The sequence below is a fragment of the Pyrgilauda ruficollis genome, unplaced genomic scaffold, assembly GCF_017590135.1.
Source record: "Pyrgilauda ruficollis isolate IOZ18807 unplaced genomic scaffold, ASM1759013v1 scaffold3, whole genome shotgun sequence".
Classification (NCBI taxonomy): Eukaryota; Metazoa; Chordata; class Aves; order Passeriformes; family Passeridae; genus Pyrgilauda; species Pyrgilauda ruficollis.
Window position 1 is genome coordinate 3,304,574 of NW_024524377.1, and position 19,820 is coordinate 3,324,393.

The following is a 19,820-nucleotide window of genomic DNA, read 5'->3' on the forward strand; positions in this document are numbered from 1 at the left end:
ATCATAGAAAGTTTTGAAGGGTTTGAAATGGACCTCAAAGATCATCTTGTCCCACTCCCTGCCATGGGCAGGGACACCTTCCACCAGACCAGGTTGCTCAGAGCCACATCCAACATGACCTTATATTCTGCTGGCCAGAGCAGCTGCATCCCAGGGATGAGCTGATCCTGGGTGTTACACAGACAGACTCGTTACTAATACCAAGGCAGCTCGATTTTCAAATTGAGGACATGGTTTTAAAAGTAAAAACTGCATTTGTTTTGAAATTTATAAAACTAGAAGTGATTTAGAAACACTGAAAGTGAACTCATGGTTCACTTTTAAATGATGTCAAAATTTAAAAATATTTCGAAGAAAGGGTTATTCAGACTTTTTTCAAAGGTGTGAAAACTTCTTTAAAAGTTCTGCAGTAATAGGGAGAGTGTATATATATTTACTGGATGGAGAGCAGATCTCTGTAGGATTAGAAACACTCCACAGACTCCTTTCAGAACATCTGATTTTATGTTATTTTGTGCCTACCACTTCCACTTACCATCCATTCAGTTAACACCTTTGTGTTTATCCATAAATGCATACCCTGCATCAATATTTCATTGATTACTTTGAGCACAACTTTTATGGGCTCCATGGCTTTAGTGTTTGGGAAATAAAAGGTAAATGAATAGATGGAAGCTTTCAACAGTTATGCCAGGACAATCTGCTGGACAAGCATTTTAGAAAGCTCTCATAACACAGCAGCAATAAAGGAGACACATATTTAAATAATTGCATCATCTAAGCTCTGCTATGGAAAGCAAAGTTGGATAAAAATTATATGCACCACAAAAAAAACCCCTAATGATGATTTCCCATGAGCATAGTGCAAGGAGTCCTTATGAGAACTCATATATAGTTCATAATGTTAGAGCATGACTTGAAATTAATCCTGGGTATTAGAAATGTGAGTTAAGTTAAACAAAACTATGGTCAAATTACACTGTGAAAGACTCCTTTAAATATCAATACCTGTCAATTTGTACTACTGGCTAAAGAGGAAAGATGCCTTGAGACTGAGGAGGCTTAGGACATGGAGATGAAATTCCTGGCCCTGAAAAGAGCTGCTGTCACCTCAGGGTACTCATCTGATCTTACTTTTCCTTGGTTTCTAATTATAAAATGTAATCATTTTCTCTACCTTGTCCTCCTTACCTATGTACATTGAAAGTATCTTCAGGTAGCATTTATCCTCTGCTGTTAAATAGCCTTGTAAAATTAGGGGGGTTTATCTTCGTTAAGGAAATACTGAATGCAAACAACAACCCTGGAAATAACAGTGCCAACAGTGACATGATACACAGCACTGTCACTGGGGATGGGCAGTCTCTGATGTGTCTCTGCTGGCACTGAAAAGACCTTTGCTCCTGACAAAATGTCCAACTGAATTCACTCAAACTGCTTGTCTAATTACTCCTCATGGGTAAAGGCAGCAGAGTCTACTCAGTGGAAAAGTGACAATTTACTTTTCCTTCTGAGCCGCCCACCCAGTTCATTTGTCATTCAGCATTTTGAGATTTTATTTAAATGGATGGATGGTAGGTAGATTAAATATGATGTAAGTATAAGAAATATAACTAATTTCAGTTTTAAGAAGAATTGGGACTAGGGGGAGGTTATAGACATAATGTATTATTTACTCCCACATATCAGATGCATATCAAAATTAATCCACGTGAAGGATGGGACAAAAATTCAGCATAGGTAATGAAAAAAAAAAGGGAGGAAAAAGGTGTTCTTTTGGTAAAGCTATTTGCTGCCTCTAACACACATATCTCTTCCTCCATCAGCCTCTGGGCATGATCTGCATGTTTTCTTTGAGAGTGTTCCTTCAAAGACCCTCTCTGAGAATCTCTGCGTGGGAGAAACTGGAGTTTATGTAATCATGGTTTCATTTTTGCTGTTTAGACAACCTGCCTCCTGTGTTCCAGGCCCCCTCCAGCCAGCTGCTGACATTTATTGGTGAGAATTTTGTTTACCAGCTAATAGCAGTGGATCCAGAAGGGTCAGCTGTGCTATTCATCTTGGAGGCTGGGCCACGGGATGCCAGGCTCTCTCCTGCTGGCCTGCTGCTCTGGAAAGTGGATTCAGAAGAAATGCAGACCTTTGAATTCACTGTGTCAGATGAGTGCAATGCACAGAGCAGATACTCTATTGAGGTAAGGGAAAGAGCACTTCAAAGGAAAAACAAAAACCTGTCATGTCAATGCAATTGTCATCATAGCTAATAATTTGTTACTGTCTTGAAAAACAAGGCTTCAGCTATTTCCTCATAAGTGTATAATATCCAGCACAGCAATAATGATCAATTAATGGAATAAATATCTCTGAGAACATAGAAACTATATACACAGGGAACAAGAGAGAGTGCTATTGATTGCTGTTTGAAAGAACATTCTTGCAGAGCCTTTTAATGGTTCATTAATCTGCTTTAAAATTCACATTTTGCATCTGGATTGCACAAAAAAAGCATATAACATAAAAGACCAGGCTTTAGCTATAAAAGGGAGATTGTAACTCATTCTCAATGATATTTTTAGAGGATGTCTTGCTCCTATGTCTTTACTCCATGCTCTAAGTTTCTTGGCAGAGCTTGTGCATGGCTTTGTCTTTATTGTGTGGGCTAACATTAATCCTCTGATCGGATGAGCTAATAAAGCAGGACACAGACTCTTGACATAAGAACAGTTTTGTGAAGAAAAGATTTTTATTCCCAGAGATTCCTGTTTTTGCTCATTCAAACCACAAAATACCAATCTGCTGAACCCACACAGCAAAGGGGAAGCTGGAGCCTAGATATGGCTGTAATGGAAATATTTCAAGCTAGACCTGTGTTATCTGGGGGAGATAATGCAGAGCTTTGAATCTGTAGAAATGCAGTTCTTGTACATACGCAAAATACAACCATGGATCTCCCTTCCCTGAAGGGAAACACCAGATAAGGAATGCCACAGTCATGTTCCTGCCTGGGAGCCATTTGTAATGTGAAAGAGGAAGGTGGGCAGGCAGGCAAAAAGAAAAGATTTTTCCTTTCTTCTTCGAAGAATAAGGAACAAATTCTGCCCTCAGATACGATGTGAAGTCTGCTGTTGCAGCAAATAAGATTGGGTTTTTTTCCTTATAAGAAGCCAGAATGTGCCCCTTAAATGATTAAAAAAGGACATCCCTTTGAAGTCGAGCTCTCAGTCAAATAAATAAGTACAGTGAGTGTAAGACCATCTATCTAGACAAAGGAAATTGGTTAAAATAAGTTTCCATAATAGTGGATAACATGTTTGCGGTGCAAATCTCTCCCTTGCAAAAGGGGAACAATACACATCCCCGCTGTGGTTATTCAGAGGAACCTTACCAGAATCCCCTTTTGCCTTTTCCAGGTCGGAGTGAAGCCCTGCAGCTGCCTCAGTGGTGGCACATGTGTCACCAATATCAAATACCCTCCAGGCCTTGGTGAATACCTATGCTTGTGTCCAAATGGATTTGATGGAGAATTCTGCCAGGAAGACATCAGGGACTGCAAATCAAACCCCTGTGGCAGCGGGACCTGCGTGGACAGCATGGGGAGCTACTTTTGTAAATGCCCCCCTGGCTTGGGAGGTAACACCTCTCTGTTTGCATCTCTGGTCTAACCACAGATGTGGTTGAACTGAGCTACAGAATTCTTTAAGTGTGGCACGACCACAACATCTGCCAAATGGACTGCAGACATAATCCTGCTCTTCTGCTGCTGTGGTTTAGCTTTAGACATAGAGAGATGACATTTCTCTATCTAATAATGAGGAAAATTTACCTAAAGCTCTGCTGTCCTCAAATGATCACTCAAGGAGGACGTGAACCTCACAGATCTCTGTTGCTTCCTGCTCACTTCCCATGGATTTGTCCATCCATGAGACGAGCTAGGAGAAGACTGAGTGAAAGAGAGAAAAGGCAAAGAGCCAGGGCCTTTTTGCACTTGACAGGATTTCACTTAATTAAGCTGAGGAAAGAACTAGGATTAAATGAGGTTTCTTAGGTTTAGGGAGAAGAAGGCATGGGAAACATGGAAAAATAAATTTTCCTTTAGTCCCGCTTGAAGCTTCATTAAATTTAAGCACTAGAAAATCACAAGCCCAGTGAGTTGTCATACATGATGATGAAACAAAATCTAACCTCTGAAACTCTTCAAGGCTAGTGCCCTGGTTTCAAAATTCTATCCAAGCCAAAACCAGAAAAGCTGGCCAAAATGTGATTTTAAGAAATTAAGGGAAGAAAGATGATCACTTAACCCCCTGCTCTGTTCACATTCCCAAGACCCATAAAGTTGGCTGCTGCCAGTGTTATAGGTTGGAAAAATAAAGTAGAAATAACATCAAATGCACATAATTATTACTGCTTATTGTGCATATACACAGAAAAACACTCATTTTTAAATAAAAGCAGTGAACAGATTTTACTCAGTAGGCAAGGTACCCTTCCTGCCTGTCAGCAGCTTTATTGCTTTGGCCATGTGGGACTGCAAGCCCAGATTTCATTTCTATAAAATTCCAGCAGAAATGAAAATTAAAATCCTTCAGAAGTCCATAAAAATGGCCTAAAAGATCTGTGACACCTAATCTGTGTTGACTCCAGGTGATGCTACCTAATGGCCAAATCCTGCTGCTGTCCAAAGTCTTCACACCACCAGAGACTCCAGTGAGGCAAGAACACACAAGCCTAAGCATGGAGAATAAAGTTCTAACATAGAAGTTTGATCAAAAAATAAAAATCCCTAAGCCAACCAAACATATGAAGAATGTCTGTAATCCCCTGGAAAGAATATTCCTATGAGCACAGGAAAAACTGGGAACTTTTTATGGTGTAATTTATGGAGATAGACAATGAGAAAAAGTTTTGATTGACTGTAAGGAGTTTGATTGATTGAATGAATAAAAATAAATATAATTCCATGAGTTAATAACTTCAGTGGACCTGCTGACTGGAGAGACAAGGGCACAGAGAATCTTGATGGCCACAGAAAAAAACAGGTTTTGCTTCACCTTTAGGTCTTGCAAGTTAAATAACAGTGCAAGGGTTTTGATGTTCTTTCCTGTTCTTCCCAAAATGCCAAAACGCAAGCAACAAAGGAAAATAAAATAAGATATGATTGAGTGAAAAAGGAATACATCTCAAAGTTTTAATAGCAGGTGAAAAATTATAAACAAGTGGAGCTGCAAGCCAGCTGGGAAGCAGATGATTTTACTTCAGGGCAGGTTTGGTGACAGCAATAAAAGCTCATTCTTGATGCTGTGTTTATGCCTCAATTCCCCAGAAAACCATCAATAATCTAATGAGAAGGCAATGCTATGCAGCTCAAGTGACAGCACCACTTCACCATCAAATCTTTACAAATGACAGCAAACAGGCAGTAGAAAGAAGGAGTGAACTTGTGAGAGCTTCCCCCACACCCCTGCAAGGGAAGCACAGCTCAGGTGCATCATGTGAGGGTAAAATGCAAGAATGGGAGCAAGGCAGGGAGAAATCCAGTAGGAAATCTGAGAGAAGGCTGACTCCAGAGTTATTACTGGATCTCTGAGTGTTCAAAGCTCATTCATTTTTCATCTGCATTGTCAACACGATAGCAAAGCTCCCTGTTGTTTATTCTTTTGGCCACAGAAAGCAAGAACATCACCCACCTGAGAACTCATCCTTGATAACTATCCCAATCACAAAATCTTTATTTCTTTCCCCACACACCAGTGATTAGTACAAAGCTGGGGGTGGGACGGGCAGCAAGATGGAACCATAATTTCATTTTATATTTCAGGAAACTGAAGAAACTCCCAGGATTTGTTACTGGTTTCTAATAACCATAGAGACCCTAAATGGGATTTTTCTGTTCCTTTAGAGTCAGCTTAATGTGAATACAGTCAAAAAATCTTTCTTTGCATCTGTAGGTGGTCAGCTCCTATCGAGGCATGAAAGGACTTTATTTTCTCAAACAACTTCCCATGCAGGGATGGAGAAATATAGCTGGCACACAAACAGATGGCTCAGTCTTGGAACTTGATGAACTTCTATTCCTATTATTTTTATTTGTACTGTAGCAGTGCCAAGACAGTTGAGACTCCCCTGTGCTACAGTGCACAGGAGGTCCTGTAAACAGAATAATTTACACTTCTTGATGCAGTTTTGTGTCCATTTCTGCTGCTTCGTCAGCATCATGCAGCCAAGTTTCAGTCTTTGCAAACATTTCTCCTTGGATTCATCAGGATTATCATCATGCCCAAATTGGTCAGACACTGTTTAAAATCAAATGTCTCTGTGTAAAAAGCAGTGTTTGCATAGTTCCAGCTTTACAAAGTGGCTGAATTTTATCTTGTTACTTACGGTGTTCCTTTGATTTCTGTAATGCTCTTGTCTTTGAGATATGAAAGACAGCCCTTTGCAGTGAAAACAGAGTATTTGAAGGTGAGAAGTATGAGAGGGACCAAGGGAGAAGTGACTGTTGTTACTGAAACTGGGAACATTGATCCTCCTCTCATTGTTTATGGTAGCATGTTTAGTCTTTGTATGATACTCAGAGAAAGAAAGTAATTACTAACCCAATCAGAGGGCTACTCATTCAATATTTTCCTTGTGATGGCTAATAATTTCTCAATGAATCACCAGAAATCAGCAGCAGAGAAAAGCAGCCTGATGCCAGGAACGTGATAATTGAAATATAATGAAATATAAACAGTCAGCCAAAATTTAACAAGGGAAGGGAAAAGGTAAGCCCAGTCCTGCAACGCTGTGTGGTGTCCAGTTTCAATAAATGAAGCAAGAAGCATGAAAACCATAATAAATTATGTTGAAATGGCACAGGAAAAGGGATGCAGCTTTCTTGCTGCTGCTCTTTTTTTCCCTCAAGAAGAAGCAGACATGGGAAGGTGATGTCACTGGCTTTTTAGGCAGCTCAAACTATAAAGAGACTTCAATTTGAGTTTTCTACATCGAAATACTATTTTAACATGAAAGGACTAGTGGAAGCTGTCTGCAATGCTGAAGAAATGAGACATTATGTTGTAGGAGGTGAATAATAACTCTGTTTTTATCATCCTGCAATTCGTTGCTCTGTGACAAAATTATTTTTTGAAGGAAAAAGAAAAAAAAAAAAGAGAAGATTCTTTTATCCTTAGACCTTTTGTCACAATAAAACTGGATATCTGATATGGATCAAACCTTTCTGTACCTGTGTCTTGAGGCACGTCCCTGGATTCTCCAGAAGCTGTCCCAATCTCCTTGTTTATTCCTGCAGGGAAAAAGAGGATGCTTTAATAAAAGTGATCAGGGCTGGTTTGTGGCTGCCCATCCTGTGACCAGCAGCAGCCAAGCAAGTTTGCCAGAGTGCACAGAGACAGCAGCACCTGAAGCCTGGAGGAGTTTTAAACAACATTATATTTGATTACTCATTGCTGTTCAGATTGTATTTTTATCTTTTGGGTCACCCTCCCTTAATTTGATTCATTAAATCACTCAATGTTGTGAATTTGAAAATCAGTTGCTTTAAGGGATTTTTAAAACCTTCTTTCTAAAATCAGGAATAGTCAAGAGATACTGTTTTGGATTCAGATCCTGTGGCAGCCTATCCTCCAAATACCAGTATTGTGCCTCAGTGACATTTTCAGAATGTTCCTTCAAATTTTTATTTTCAATAGAAAAATTTGGGTTGTTTTTAAAAATCTGATCATTTTGTAAGGTTTACCTTCAACCAGACTCTATCAGGCCAGTTCACATTTGTGTGAGGTTCACATAGAAACAAAGTACAATAGAGGTCAGTACATGGCTCCTCATATCCTAAAGCCAAAAAGGTGAAATTCATGGGGTTCTTCAGTACATGACAAAGACCCCACATTAGCAACATTAACAAGACAGCAAAAACAGCAGCAAAGACATGGCATTCAGGGGCAATTCTAATTTCATTTATGTGCATTTTTAACATGCACAGCTTTCCATGAGCAGTAGTCTCCAATTCAGCACTTCTGGTGCCAATAATGACAGCAATAAACAGTGTGATAAAAGCAGGTTTAAGCGAGACAGTGGAGGATTTGGCTGGAACATGAGTGACATACCCTGTAATGAGTTTGAAGCTGAGAAGTGAGCCCTGGTCTGCTTCAACACTTGAGCTGAACTATAAACAGGGAACCTTTCCTGATTGTTAACTTCTCCTTTGCTTTGCCACAGGGCTTACTTGTCAGGAAGACAAGAATGAATGTGAAGAGAGTCTTTGTTTTCCTGGAGTATCTTGTACTAATACCTTTGGATCTTATGTATGTGGAATTTGCCCCACTGGGATGGAGGGAAACGGTAAAACTTGCAAATGTAAGTGTTTTACATGATTTATTTTAAGATACTGGGGGGGAATGGGTTCAATTCTACTACTATTATCCCTAATTGAGTATTTTGCCATTCATTTCAAGTACAGACCCTTAAATGTACAAAGCAGACTATTGTCATGTTATATTAATGTGGATATCTGCAAATTGCTCTGCTATTCATTCTGGTAGAGAAGGAGCACCACAGCCTACAAAAAAGCACTTTACAGACAGATAATTTGCCAAGGACACTCTGCACATTCTCCACTATTTCACTCCTAAATACACATCCATGAGTGAGTATTTGGTGAGCAACTCCAGGGCTGATTTTACTTTGGGTGACAGCTGCCAGGAGAGTAAGAGAAAGGTCAATGTGCCAAACCTTTCCATCCTCTCTCCTCTGTTTCCAAGGTGTGTTTTCATTAGAGGACACAGCCCAGGGAAGCTTGGCATTATGCCATTCCTCAGATCCCAGCTAGTGAAGGAAAGGGCCATGAACAGTTTTAGATCTGCTCAATATTTGCTTTTAGAGCAACAGACTCTTCATTGGGGAGCCCAAAGTGATTTTGTACTCTGAGACCTTCCAGTGCACTTGATGTGACTCACACACACTCTGCTTGTTCCAGGCACATGGACAAAAGCCTTCTCCAAAAGAATTTTTCTATTTTTTTTTTACCAGAAGGAGATAAATCAACACTTGAAGATATTTTTACTTGTTTCTTGGTATTTCCAAAGAAATCTAAGAAGTGAAAGATGCATATATTTGCTGTGCAGCCATTAACATTTCCTCATATTGACTACAGAAAAGAAAAAATTATCCCTTGTAAACAGACTGAGTGGTAGCTGCAGGACCCTGGCACCAGCAGCACTGCTTTTGCCAGATTTACCAAACATTCCTTCAATCATATTGCCAAACACCTGTATATAAAGTTTTCTGTGATGTATCATTTGGCCACATTGGTTATTTCAAAGTGATTTTGCATCTGTTTCACAAATGCATATTTTAACTTGACCCACAAAGAAAAGGTATACCAAACAATGTGCTTTTGAAAAATATAACATTCCTTACTTTGCATTTTTTAATTACAAAAAAAAAAAAAAAAACAACCTGTTTCTGAAATGAACATTTATTAGAAGGAATAAACCTGAGGGCTTATTTGTCCACTCAGGATAGGATAGAAATCATTATTTTTAGCTCTGATTCAGAAACTTAACATTCCTGCTCTTACCTCCCTTGCTTAAGTGAGTATAAAGGGAAGGAGGACTGAAGTTGTTCTATAGCTTGTAAAGTGAGCAACAGCTCATTGTATTAATATATATATATAGTGTCAGAATTTCAGGCTCTATTAAGAGCAGAGAATATTCAAGAGACTCAAGGCAATAACTGTTTAAGTTGCAGCACTATCCACATAGACTTTATCTCTAATTCATTACCTTAAAATTATGCAGAAAATCACATTTTTCAGAGTTTCCTCATTGCATCCATGTGCACTTTTCACAAGTATTTCAAACACACAAAGCAGGCAGCTGAACTGACTGAACAAACACACTCACCAGAGTTTCAGAGAGAAGGAGAGGTGTCAAGGAGGGGAAAAACTCAGCCAGAGCACAGCTCCCAGGGTGAGGTGCAGCATCCCCATCCAAGGAGAAGTGCTGTCAGACACTGCTGACACTGACCTGAGCCTTTCCAGGTGCCCTGAGCCCAGTGAGAGATCACACTGCACATTCAGACTCCCAGACAAGCAAAGATCAGAATGCCTGGGCATCATAACTTTTCCTATACTTGGGTGAAGCTTTGCTGCGTGTCAGCAGCTGGACCCACCTGATCTACCTTTATTTGCTTCTTGGCTTGCAGGGTAAATTTGTGCCAGGTTACCTGTTTTGCTGTTGCTGTGGCTTTTTATCATCAATCACAGCTGAGCTCTAACACCTTGTTTTTGTCTCTGTGATATTTTCCACAGCTGTGCTTGCTGCTGACGTTACAGAAGCTTTAAGCAATGGCAAAGGTGAATTGAACAGGATGAAGGTTAAGCAGCCACTGCAATCCTTAGAGACAAAGGATTCTCCTGTAATTAAGAATTTTAACATAAGTGATAGGCACGGTAGGTATACAAGGATATGAAATCTTTTTCATTTGGGAAAGATTATGGATTCAGAAATCATTAATTTTAACACCTTAACAGTAAACACAAGCTAGCTGTTTACATCACAAGAAGATTTGAGTTAGAAAAAACCACTCAATACATCAGACTGTGGATTACTGCTAAACAATTTGACATGGAAGGGAGGCATTGCAACAATAACAGCCAGAGTGGCCAGGCTTAATTAGACATCACCACTTCTGAAGTAGGACAAAACCACCCCAAATTGCAGTGATCAGTGCAAAGCAAGATAATAAAAGTGGCAGCTTATGCCAGCTTGCCATGACCAAGTGATTCTGTTGTTTTATTCCAGTATTTATTGGGCAGCCATTGAATTGCTACTGAGTTTTAATCATGAGAGCAACTCGAGGAATGAACTTGCCTGTGGCAGTAGCTTTTCCCAGAGGTGCAGCACTCTCTTCTGGCATGGGAGTGCATCTGCACCATGCTCGTGTTGGTCCTGCTGTAGTGAGTGTTGCATTTTTAATTGATTTTCCAGTGAAAGCAGGCAGCAAAAAATAGAGATTGGTCATATCTGTTGTACAGAGACAACAGATAAATAACATATTTTTATATAAAAATAAAAAATATATAAATATATGTATACACATTATACATAAAAATAACATATTTTATGTAAAATTAAAGGAGTTTTTCTTCTTACCCTTTTTTTTTTAATATCTGTACCAGGCCAGCCAACCCCTAAGCAGAACCTGCCTCCTGCAGGTGTCCTATGTCATGATACTGTAGGTAAAGAGCAAGAATAATGCAGAAAATACATGAGAATCATGGTGGAGACCTCACTGGAAGCAATTAAAAAGGATCTACAACTATCATTAAGATTGTATTCATCATCTGTTCTCTGTCTTGACACTATTAAATACTTCACAGGCAGTTCATACACACTTGCTATTCAGTGACATCATAAGTGGTAAAATATTATATACTACCAGAGTGTTAAATTTTGCACATAGTCCTAAGATAATTAAAGCAGTTTTCTGTAATACAAGGTTTGACACATTAAGGATGATTTCCAGATCAGAAACATATGTACTTCACAGTGTAATTTCAAAAGTACAGTATAGGTGCTGTAAGGTTTGATAATTACCTTCCAATTATAAAAGACCAAAAAGATGTCAAATAATACCTTTTCTCACTCAGTTAAGCTTTCACTTATGCTGAAAATTACAGTTTCTATATTTTACATGATAAACGCCAAACAACTTTGAGTAATAAACTTGAAAACATGTAATTAGAGGACTAATAAATCTTGCTTTAATGAGAAACAGCTGTTCTGTTACACTGTGCCCACAGGACATTCTCATCTTTGGCTCAAGGTTTGCGAACATTTCGCATCAATTAGACTTTAAAAGAATAAAAGCAGTTATAAAGCTTTAGCTGGGCTAAATTTTAGGTATGTGTTTCATCTGATAAATTATAAATAAATGCTTGACCTGCCTTGTTTTGCCCGTGCAGGAGCTGTGGCACAGGTCCCCAGCTGTGCCAGCAGGCCGTGTTTCCCTGGAGCGCCCTGCTTTGACCGCAAGCCCCCCTACCTTGGGTACCTCTGTGGCCGCTGCCCTGAGGGGTTTTTTGGAAATGGTCGGAGCTGTACCAAAGTCCCCAGAGCAGGTACTTTCTGGTTTTTTTAATTTTACAAAGGTTTTGCATAGGAAGGGTGTGAGACAGTGTGAGCCAGCGTGGCATTACAGCACTCTGGGATCAAGTGCTGATGGCTGTGTTGTGCCACTCTCAGCTGAGGAGCAGCTGGCAGGAATTATTTCAGGAATACCTGGCTCCATGAGTTAAAATCCAGTAGATAAACCACCTCATTTGCTACAGGTACTTTCTGTTTTTTTTAATTTTACAAAGGTTTTGCATAGGAAGGGTGTGAGACAGTGTGAGCCAGCGTGGCATTACAACACTCTACTCTGGGATCAAGTGCTGATGGCTGTGTTGTGCCACTCTCAGCTGAGGAGCAGCTGGCAGGAGTCATTTCAGGAATATCTGACTCCATGAGTTGAAATCCAGTAGATAAACCACCTCATTTGCTACTGGGGGGAATTCTTCACGTCAGGACTTGTTCAGTGTGCATCACCACATCTGTGGTTCTGCCACAGCACTGGCACAGGAATGCAGGACTCGTTTCCTCCTCAGTAAGATCAGGACATGACATGATAGATACATACCAGTATCACTCAGCCCTCCTTCTTTCCTAATTCTTCTGCTGCAAGGCATCTGTTCTGCAAGGTGACCTGTGGAGGCAATAATAAACAAAGTGTCATGCAAGAATAACTATACCAACAACTGAAGACAACAGATAATTAAAGAATTCCTGTGGTATTTTTCATAGCCTGAGCAGTGATCTTCCTTGGGGAGCTGTGAAAATCAGCTGCTCCCATTAATCCCTGAGGAATGAAGAGAAGGCCTCATTAAAAGAGATCTTCTGCTGTGGTGAAAGAAAAGCTGGGTCCTGACCTCAGGCACAAAGTGGCGATGGCACAGCAACCACTGTCATCTGATCCTGCTCTCTCTCAGTGATATTCCCATAATTCAATGTATGGTTCTATAGGCACACTCTGGATGACTGTCCCCTTTTTACTGCCAGGAGTACTCATGTTTATTCCTTAATGACAGTAGTTGCCAGGTTAGATTCCTTGAAATCTTTTTCCTAAGCATTCAAGACAGAGTGGCTTGAAACCTGTCAAATTGTTCCCTGACCTCCTACTCTTGACCAACACCCCTTCACTTCCCATTCTGTATCCTAACCAATGGTTGTTACCTTGCTGTTATATTTTAACACACTCTATCAAAGTGGAAGCAATTTTACTGCTTAGTGTAGGTATCATCCAATCTCATGGAACTATAAATTGATTTTAGCCAGTTCTCCGAATCTAAAGGTCACAAAAATAAACTCAACATTTTTCTCTTCCTAGCAATGAGTATGTACAAAGTATTACTTAGTCTGCCAGCATCACTAAGCCAGCTATTGACTCTTCTATAACTTGGGGAAGCTGTAAAAGTTGTTGAGGGAAAAAAAATCATTGTGCATATAAATAACTTTTCTGTTATTGCCCAAAGCTGAGCCTTGTCATTAATGGGATAATGGGAGACACATTGTGCACCCCAAAGGTCCTTTAAATGCTGTTGAGTAGAACAGACATTCTACAGCTGCAGGTATTGGTACAGTAAATCAGGCACACTTATACTGGGCTTATATAAACATTAACCAATAAATTTGTCTGTGTTCTAGAAAGGGGAATGCAGAGAGAAGCTGCCATTTGGTACCTGTCATATACAACTCCAGGCAAAGATTTAAGAAATATCCCAGGTATCAGGACCTGAAACAAGTACATGCTTCCTTCAAAAGTGAGGTGTATGGCAGAGGCAGGGGGATTGTTTCACATTTTTCTCTTGAATATGCAAACTGAGCCAGGACTTCATGCTGCAAATGATGCCAGCTTGAACACTTCAGGAAGGGAATGAAGAGGAATTTTTTTTTTTTTGTTCCAACAGAAGCTTATATTCACTCCTGTGAATTATATCACAATACAAGCAATGAGAATCTTGTGCCTCAAGGTTAAATGAGAGTAGTCATTTGTTTTAATACTTAGAAATGGAAGCAATTGTTGCAGCTTTATGAGTGTCCCAATTTATGGCCAAAATGATGGGTTTAACTTTGCTTCCCAAGTGCTTTGCCACTAGAAGCAGAAGTATTGTATAGCATTGATGATTAAAAGATATCAGACAAAAAAAGAATTAACTCTCAATTAAATTTATGTACAGTTGCGGATTATGATTATTGTGAAATCCTCCCTGTTGTAATAATAGCTTCTCTCCCTTGTAACTTATGCCATCAGTCTTCAAATGAAACAGAACAAATCCTCTTCAGCTTGCTACAGTGCTCGTGAAGGTACTGGGATTATGTGCCACTTCTTTCCAACTCAAGTAATTTTAATCTAAAAATACTCCCGCTAATCCCTATTTTGTACTTTTATTGGCTGCTTTTGACATGAAATTATACTCAATTGCAATGATTTAAGGATTAAAGGATAAGTATTTCTTCATACCGAAACCACAAAAATTACTCAACTGCCTTTGTATGCTGCCGAGGAGAAAAGTATTCCAGAGGAAAATTGTTTCCTAAATCAGTGTTTGATGAGCTGCACCCAAAAATTCCTTCAATTTTGATTTATAATCAACAAAATACCATTTCCTCAGCATTGATATGTGATAGGTATTCATCTCTCTTAGTGCTTGACTTCCTGCAAACTATGTAACTCTAAAAATAAGTTTCTGAGCTACATTTATCTGCTCTAAAAATGCAGGGCCTCATTCTGTTCTCACTTACATATTTCACCTGGCTTATATCTGTAGTTTGTACCACTTTGAACCAACCAGACTTGGATGCAATTTTTCTTGAAGTAAATCAGAGCAGTCTTGAGGAAAAGCCAGTATGGAATTTCACATATAAAGGGAAGTTTTTTGATTTTTTTTTTTTAACAGACTCTCCTATCAGAAACAAAAAGCCATTCCTGTCCCTTTCAGACCCATAAAGCAGGTATCCTACGTTTATTTAAAAATTTACTAGTAGGGTCAAAAGTCCCTTAAGTCTGCTGGCATTGCAATAAAGAGGAAAGCCTGAGGAATTTAAATCTGTCCAGGCTTCCCTGGGCACATTTCACTTTTGTATAAAATATCTGTTGCTTTTTTGCTAGAAGAGGCAGATCTGTTAAATCAAACCACCCAGCATCACTGGTCATATTCTTGGCACAAAGAAAATGAATATATCCTAATGGGGATGCTGGTGATGTTCCTGCATGCTGCAATATCCGTTCTCGTCAGGAGCTGTGGGTATTTCTCCAGACTGGTTTCATCACTCACAGTCACACAGATACCCATCTGTTTGCACTTTCTTCAGCAGGTTAGAGAGGTTGGTGTCATCACAAAGGATTTATTTTTTAACTATTAGTAAATCAGCAATTTTACTGGACAAAGCAGTGCCACATCCATCACCCATAAAAGATTGTTTGTTCAGAGCCAGCTCTTTCTGCCTCTCCTGGTTTAGGCAGCTGAAGATCAAGGGAGGGGGTGATTTTATGATCTCTGTAATCGAGTTCTGCTTTCCCATTCAGAACACCACTGCAAGATCTCCTGTCATAGCAGTTAATTTGCAGTATTGTAGACATTTGGCACTTGCTATACTCTTGCATGTGCAGCTATTTGTTATGTTTACGTGCTCTGTGCTTCACGCTCCTCCAGTGTCTGCACTGTGCATCTGAACTCACTTTGATTTTACATCAGAGAGACCTCTGTCACCTCCTCATTTGCACCACTGTCAGTTCGACATCAAGGTGTGGATTTAAAAGGAGAATAAAACGTTTTGAAGTAAAAGGTGTGTGTCTTTAAACACATACTGCTCAGTCAAACACCAGAGGAACATGTTAACCTTAAGTTTTGCATTCTTACATTTTAACTTGGAAATCACTTCTGTCATTATTAGCACTCATCATTAATCACTATCCATGAAAAATAAATATCTCCAGTAGGAGCTTTGGTTGCTAACTCAAGGTTTCATGTCTGGAGATAACTACAGGAGTAAGGACTTCTTACTGCCTGGAACCAATCAAATGATTTTGTTTCAAGAGATGACTGAGGAATGTAATAGATTCCTTTCATCTTTTATCTAACAGAATTGATGAATTTGCATTAAAAAGATCAAGGCCCAGCTTCCAGTCTCACTTACCCCAGTGTAAATCATAAGTGACTCCACTGCACAAGTAGCATTACCCTAATGGACTGAGCTGAGCACAGCTCCTGGAAGACACAAAAAGCCCCTGTTAAGGCAGGTACATCACACACAGGACTTTTAAATCTGAGATCTGTGTGTACCAATAGGTGTAGATAAAAGGCAAGCACTGTTAAGCATTCAGAGAGTGCTTTGCAAAGAGGAACTATCCCATCCTGACCTTCTTTATGCAACGAGTTACACAGCCCATGTGAAGGCAGGGATGGAGATGCTGCAGCCATCAACTGTGAGGTCGCCTGAGATCCTTGTAAACACAAAACAGAACCACTAAACACACAGCAAAGGATACTCTGATCTGCCTCTGTGTGGTAAGAGCTCTCAGCTCTGCCTCTGGGCTCCAAAACTCAGAAGCATTGAATGCCAATGGCTTCCAGCTCCTAGCTCTGACTCAGGCCATGGAAACTCTGTCCACAATTCATCCCTGGAATGCATGGTGGGAGCTGCTGATCCCTTTAGAAACACAGTTTCAGTGTTTCTAGCTAGGGTGTATTTCAGGACAAAATGTACATTTTTTTCAGATGGAGCATTATGTTGTAAAGATGTCTCCTTCGAGGGGTATGTGATGAAATGGCCACTGAAGTGGGGTCAGAAATGCCACACAAAGACATTCCATATAAATTTGGTCTTATGAAAGAGTGAGTTTTGCAAATGGCATGCCAGTAATCGTCACATGAGGCCTGGATCAGCCTGGCATTTTGGACATAAGCTCTGACCCTTTCCTGCCCTCTGGGTCTGTAATTGCCCCTGGAAATCCACTCCTGTACTTGTCAAGACAGAAGGGGAATCAGAGAGAGTCTTTCTGATGTCTTTCTCCTCCTTAAGGATACCTCATAAAATATTAAGTATTTTCAGAAAAATATCAAGAGACCTGTACAGTATATGCCGTGACCCAAACATAACAACCAAAGTAGACACAGTGGGAAGAATATGTTTAGATAATTTAAAAGATAAATGGTCTCCAGCTTCACTGATCCATACACTCTGTCAATCCAGAACTTGTTAAGTGCTTCCAATACAGATGATATATTTAGGAAATGATGTAGCTCAGCAATAGAAGACCAATGAAGCCCAAGCCATAAAACCACTAGGGAAGAGGACTCAGCTATAAGCCATGAATAATATTTACATTCAATCAGAATATCAAGTACAGATTACATTTCTCTCCTACCAAGAATGTGTCACCTTTTGCTTAAGCAATCACTGGGCCATCATGACTTTTAAGTGATAATAACAACTCAGTCTCCAACAAATATTCTACACAGGATACAGGCTCAGTACTTTTTTACATTGGCAGAGCAGAGCAAGATTATCTTCTCTTAGAATTTCCAGGCTCATTTAATCATCCAGCTATAATAGCACACAGCTTTTGAAGGGAGCCAACCCTGTTTGCACAAATTTGACAAGATTGCTGTTTTGTTAAAGGCACTTAAAGACCCCTTTAGAGCTGGAAGTAACTCAGGCTGGACCAATATCCTGGCCCCGTTAAAGCAACACTAAGGGATAAAGCAAAGAAGGATTTGAAGAGAAAGGACTCGTAAGCAACACAAGACAAATCACAGTACAGGGTTTAAATAAAAATAGGTGTGAAATATACAGACTTATCATGGTCAGGACAAATTTAGGACCAGTTCCTAAACATCTTGCTGGTTTTGAACAGGTCTATAAAGGCATAGTAGGACTTCACAGGACTTGCAGAACCAGGGGATGTCCACTGCCAAATCATGTGAATTTTGCCCAAATATTACACATCACATGAATAGGGTTAGTTCATTCCTGAAGGAATACAGCAACAGCCTACAGCCAACGCAAGGCAACTGATCCTCTGGGATGGAGGAGAAAATCATGGCCCATGCTGATGATATGTTAGATTTAGAATTTCAGAGAATCAGAATAACAAGGTTGGAAGGGACCTCAAAAGATATCTGGTGCAACCTTTGTTTTCTCAAAGAGAACTAGCTAAGTTCTTCTGTGCCATGCCATCTGAAATCTTATTATTGTAAATCCTTGCCTTTTGCTTTCTAAATTGGGAAGAAAATCTAGGTACTTGTCAACCTAACCAGTTGAAATTGTGGAGAACTCCATAAAAGCATGATTTCACTGAGAGGATTTATACAAGCTTACATGATTTTTAAATAGGTTCATTACTGGTTCCCAGTAAGGCATAGTTCACTTTGTGTATTGGCTTTCATATGTAAAAAACTTCATTTTTTATATATTTACAGCTCAAAACAACATAATTATTGTTTTAGACCATTTATTTCTTGAGTTGAATAAAAGAAGTATTTCAGTAATTTATTCTTTTCTATTTCTTTGCTGAAATACTTTGAAGTACTTCAGCTATTTTTTTCTTTGAAGAAATATTATGGCTTTTCTTTTGAAGAAATGAACTTTCTTTATAATCTACTATTACTCTTCTAAAGGATTCTACATAGATATTTCAGAGTATTAGACAGAGATGCTTCAGAAATGATCTGCCTTAATTTAGCCTATTTTGTATATATCTATCAACCTGTTCATGCCATGAGAGGCTCTGAAGGCCCATGAGGCATCATCAGATAAGAACACAGTTTCTATTAATTTCTCCATCTACCTCAGTTCTGAGAAGTAAAATACACTGTCAATTCTTGAATAGAAAATATAATTTGGTTCCATGAACTCAATCTTAGCACCACCTTTGTAGCTGCTGAAATAATGCAGTTTCAGGCTCCGATAATTGGAGGAGGCAGAACACAAAAGAGAAGGGGTAAAAGTTCACACCTGAAAGATGGGCAAGGCGCAATGAAAGGAAGGGTGATAAATCAGCCCCCAGCGGATTAAGTGGGAGATCCAAGGTGTGTTTTGAAACACAAGAACACTTCTCCTTCTCTTCCTGTTTTCTGGGAATTCAGAGAAAAGCACAGGAAGAGCGCTTCTGAAAGCAGCAGCAGAGAAGGGGTTAGACCCAAGGAATAAAAAGAGCACGGAAGGAGATCTGGCAGCCAAGCAGTGAGAGGAGCACGGCGCCCATGCCAGGGGTGAGAGCACATCAAACATTCTGAGGTTTTTCCAGCCCACATGAGGGAGGTTTTCAATTAAGTCTTGAAATAAACTGGAAGGTAGACGAGGTGTTTGAGAAAACCTTGTTTGTAAAAACATAGCAGGTTTATAAACCTCCGTAGGCAATAAAAAAATTAAAAAATAAAAAAAAAAAAAAAAAAGCTACTGAAAAAATAAACCTCCATAGGCAATAAAAAAATAAAAAAAATTAAAAAAAAAAAAAAAAAAAAAAAAGCTACTGATAAAGAAAATTGTTGGTAGAGAACCGGAAAAAATCCATGTCTAGAGAGCATGCTCATATCTTTGTGATCAGTAACTCTTACACCATTTTTAAAATGCTGTCTCTGGTGACCCTGATGGTAAAATTTGTATTGAAAACATACAGAAAAAAACCACAAAAGAAATAAAGAAAACCACCCAACAAACTGAGTCTGAAAACAAAGAGCTCAAAATACATTATTTTCCTCCAAGAGCCATTTTTCTCTCACT

At 39.3% G+C, this 19,820-nt stretch overlaps 1 protein-coding gene across 1 annotated transcript in view; it reads left to right on the forward strand.

The window, feature by feature from the left end:
• LOC121356598 (von Willebrand factor D and EGF domain-containing protein-like) overlaps positions 1-19,820 on the forward strand; it is a 169,510-nt gene that overhangs the window by 102,111 nt on the left and 47,579 nt on the right. Inside the window, exons 16-20 of the mRNA XM_041473234.1 lie at positions 1,945-2,195; positions 3,411-3,630; positions 8,215-8,352; positions 10,307-10,447; positions 11,963-12,118. Coding sequence (XP_041329168.1) covers positions 1,945-2,195; positions 3,411-3,630; positions 8,215-8,352; positions 10,307-10,447; positions 11,963-12,118 — 906 coding nt within the window. The remainder of the gene's footprint in view (positions 1-1,944; positions 2,196-3,410; positions 3,631-8,214; positions 8,353-10,306; positions 10,448-11,962; positions 12,119-19,820) is intronic.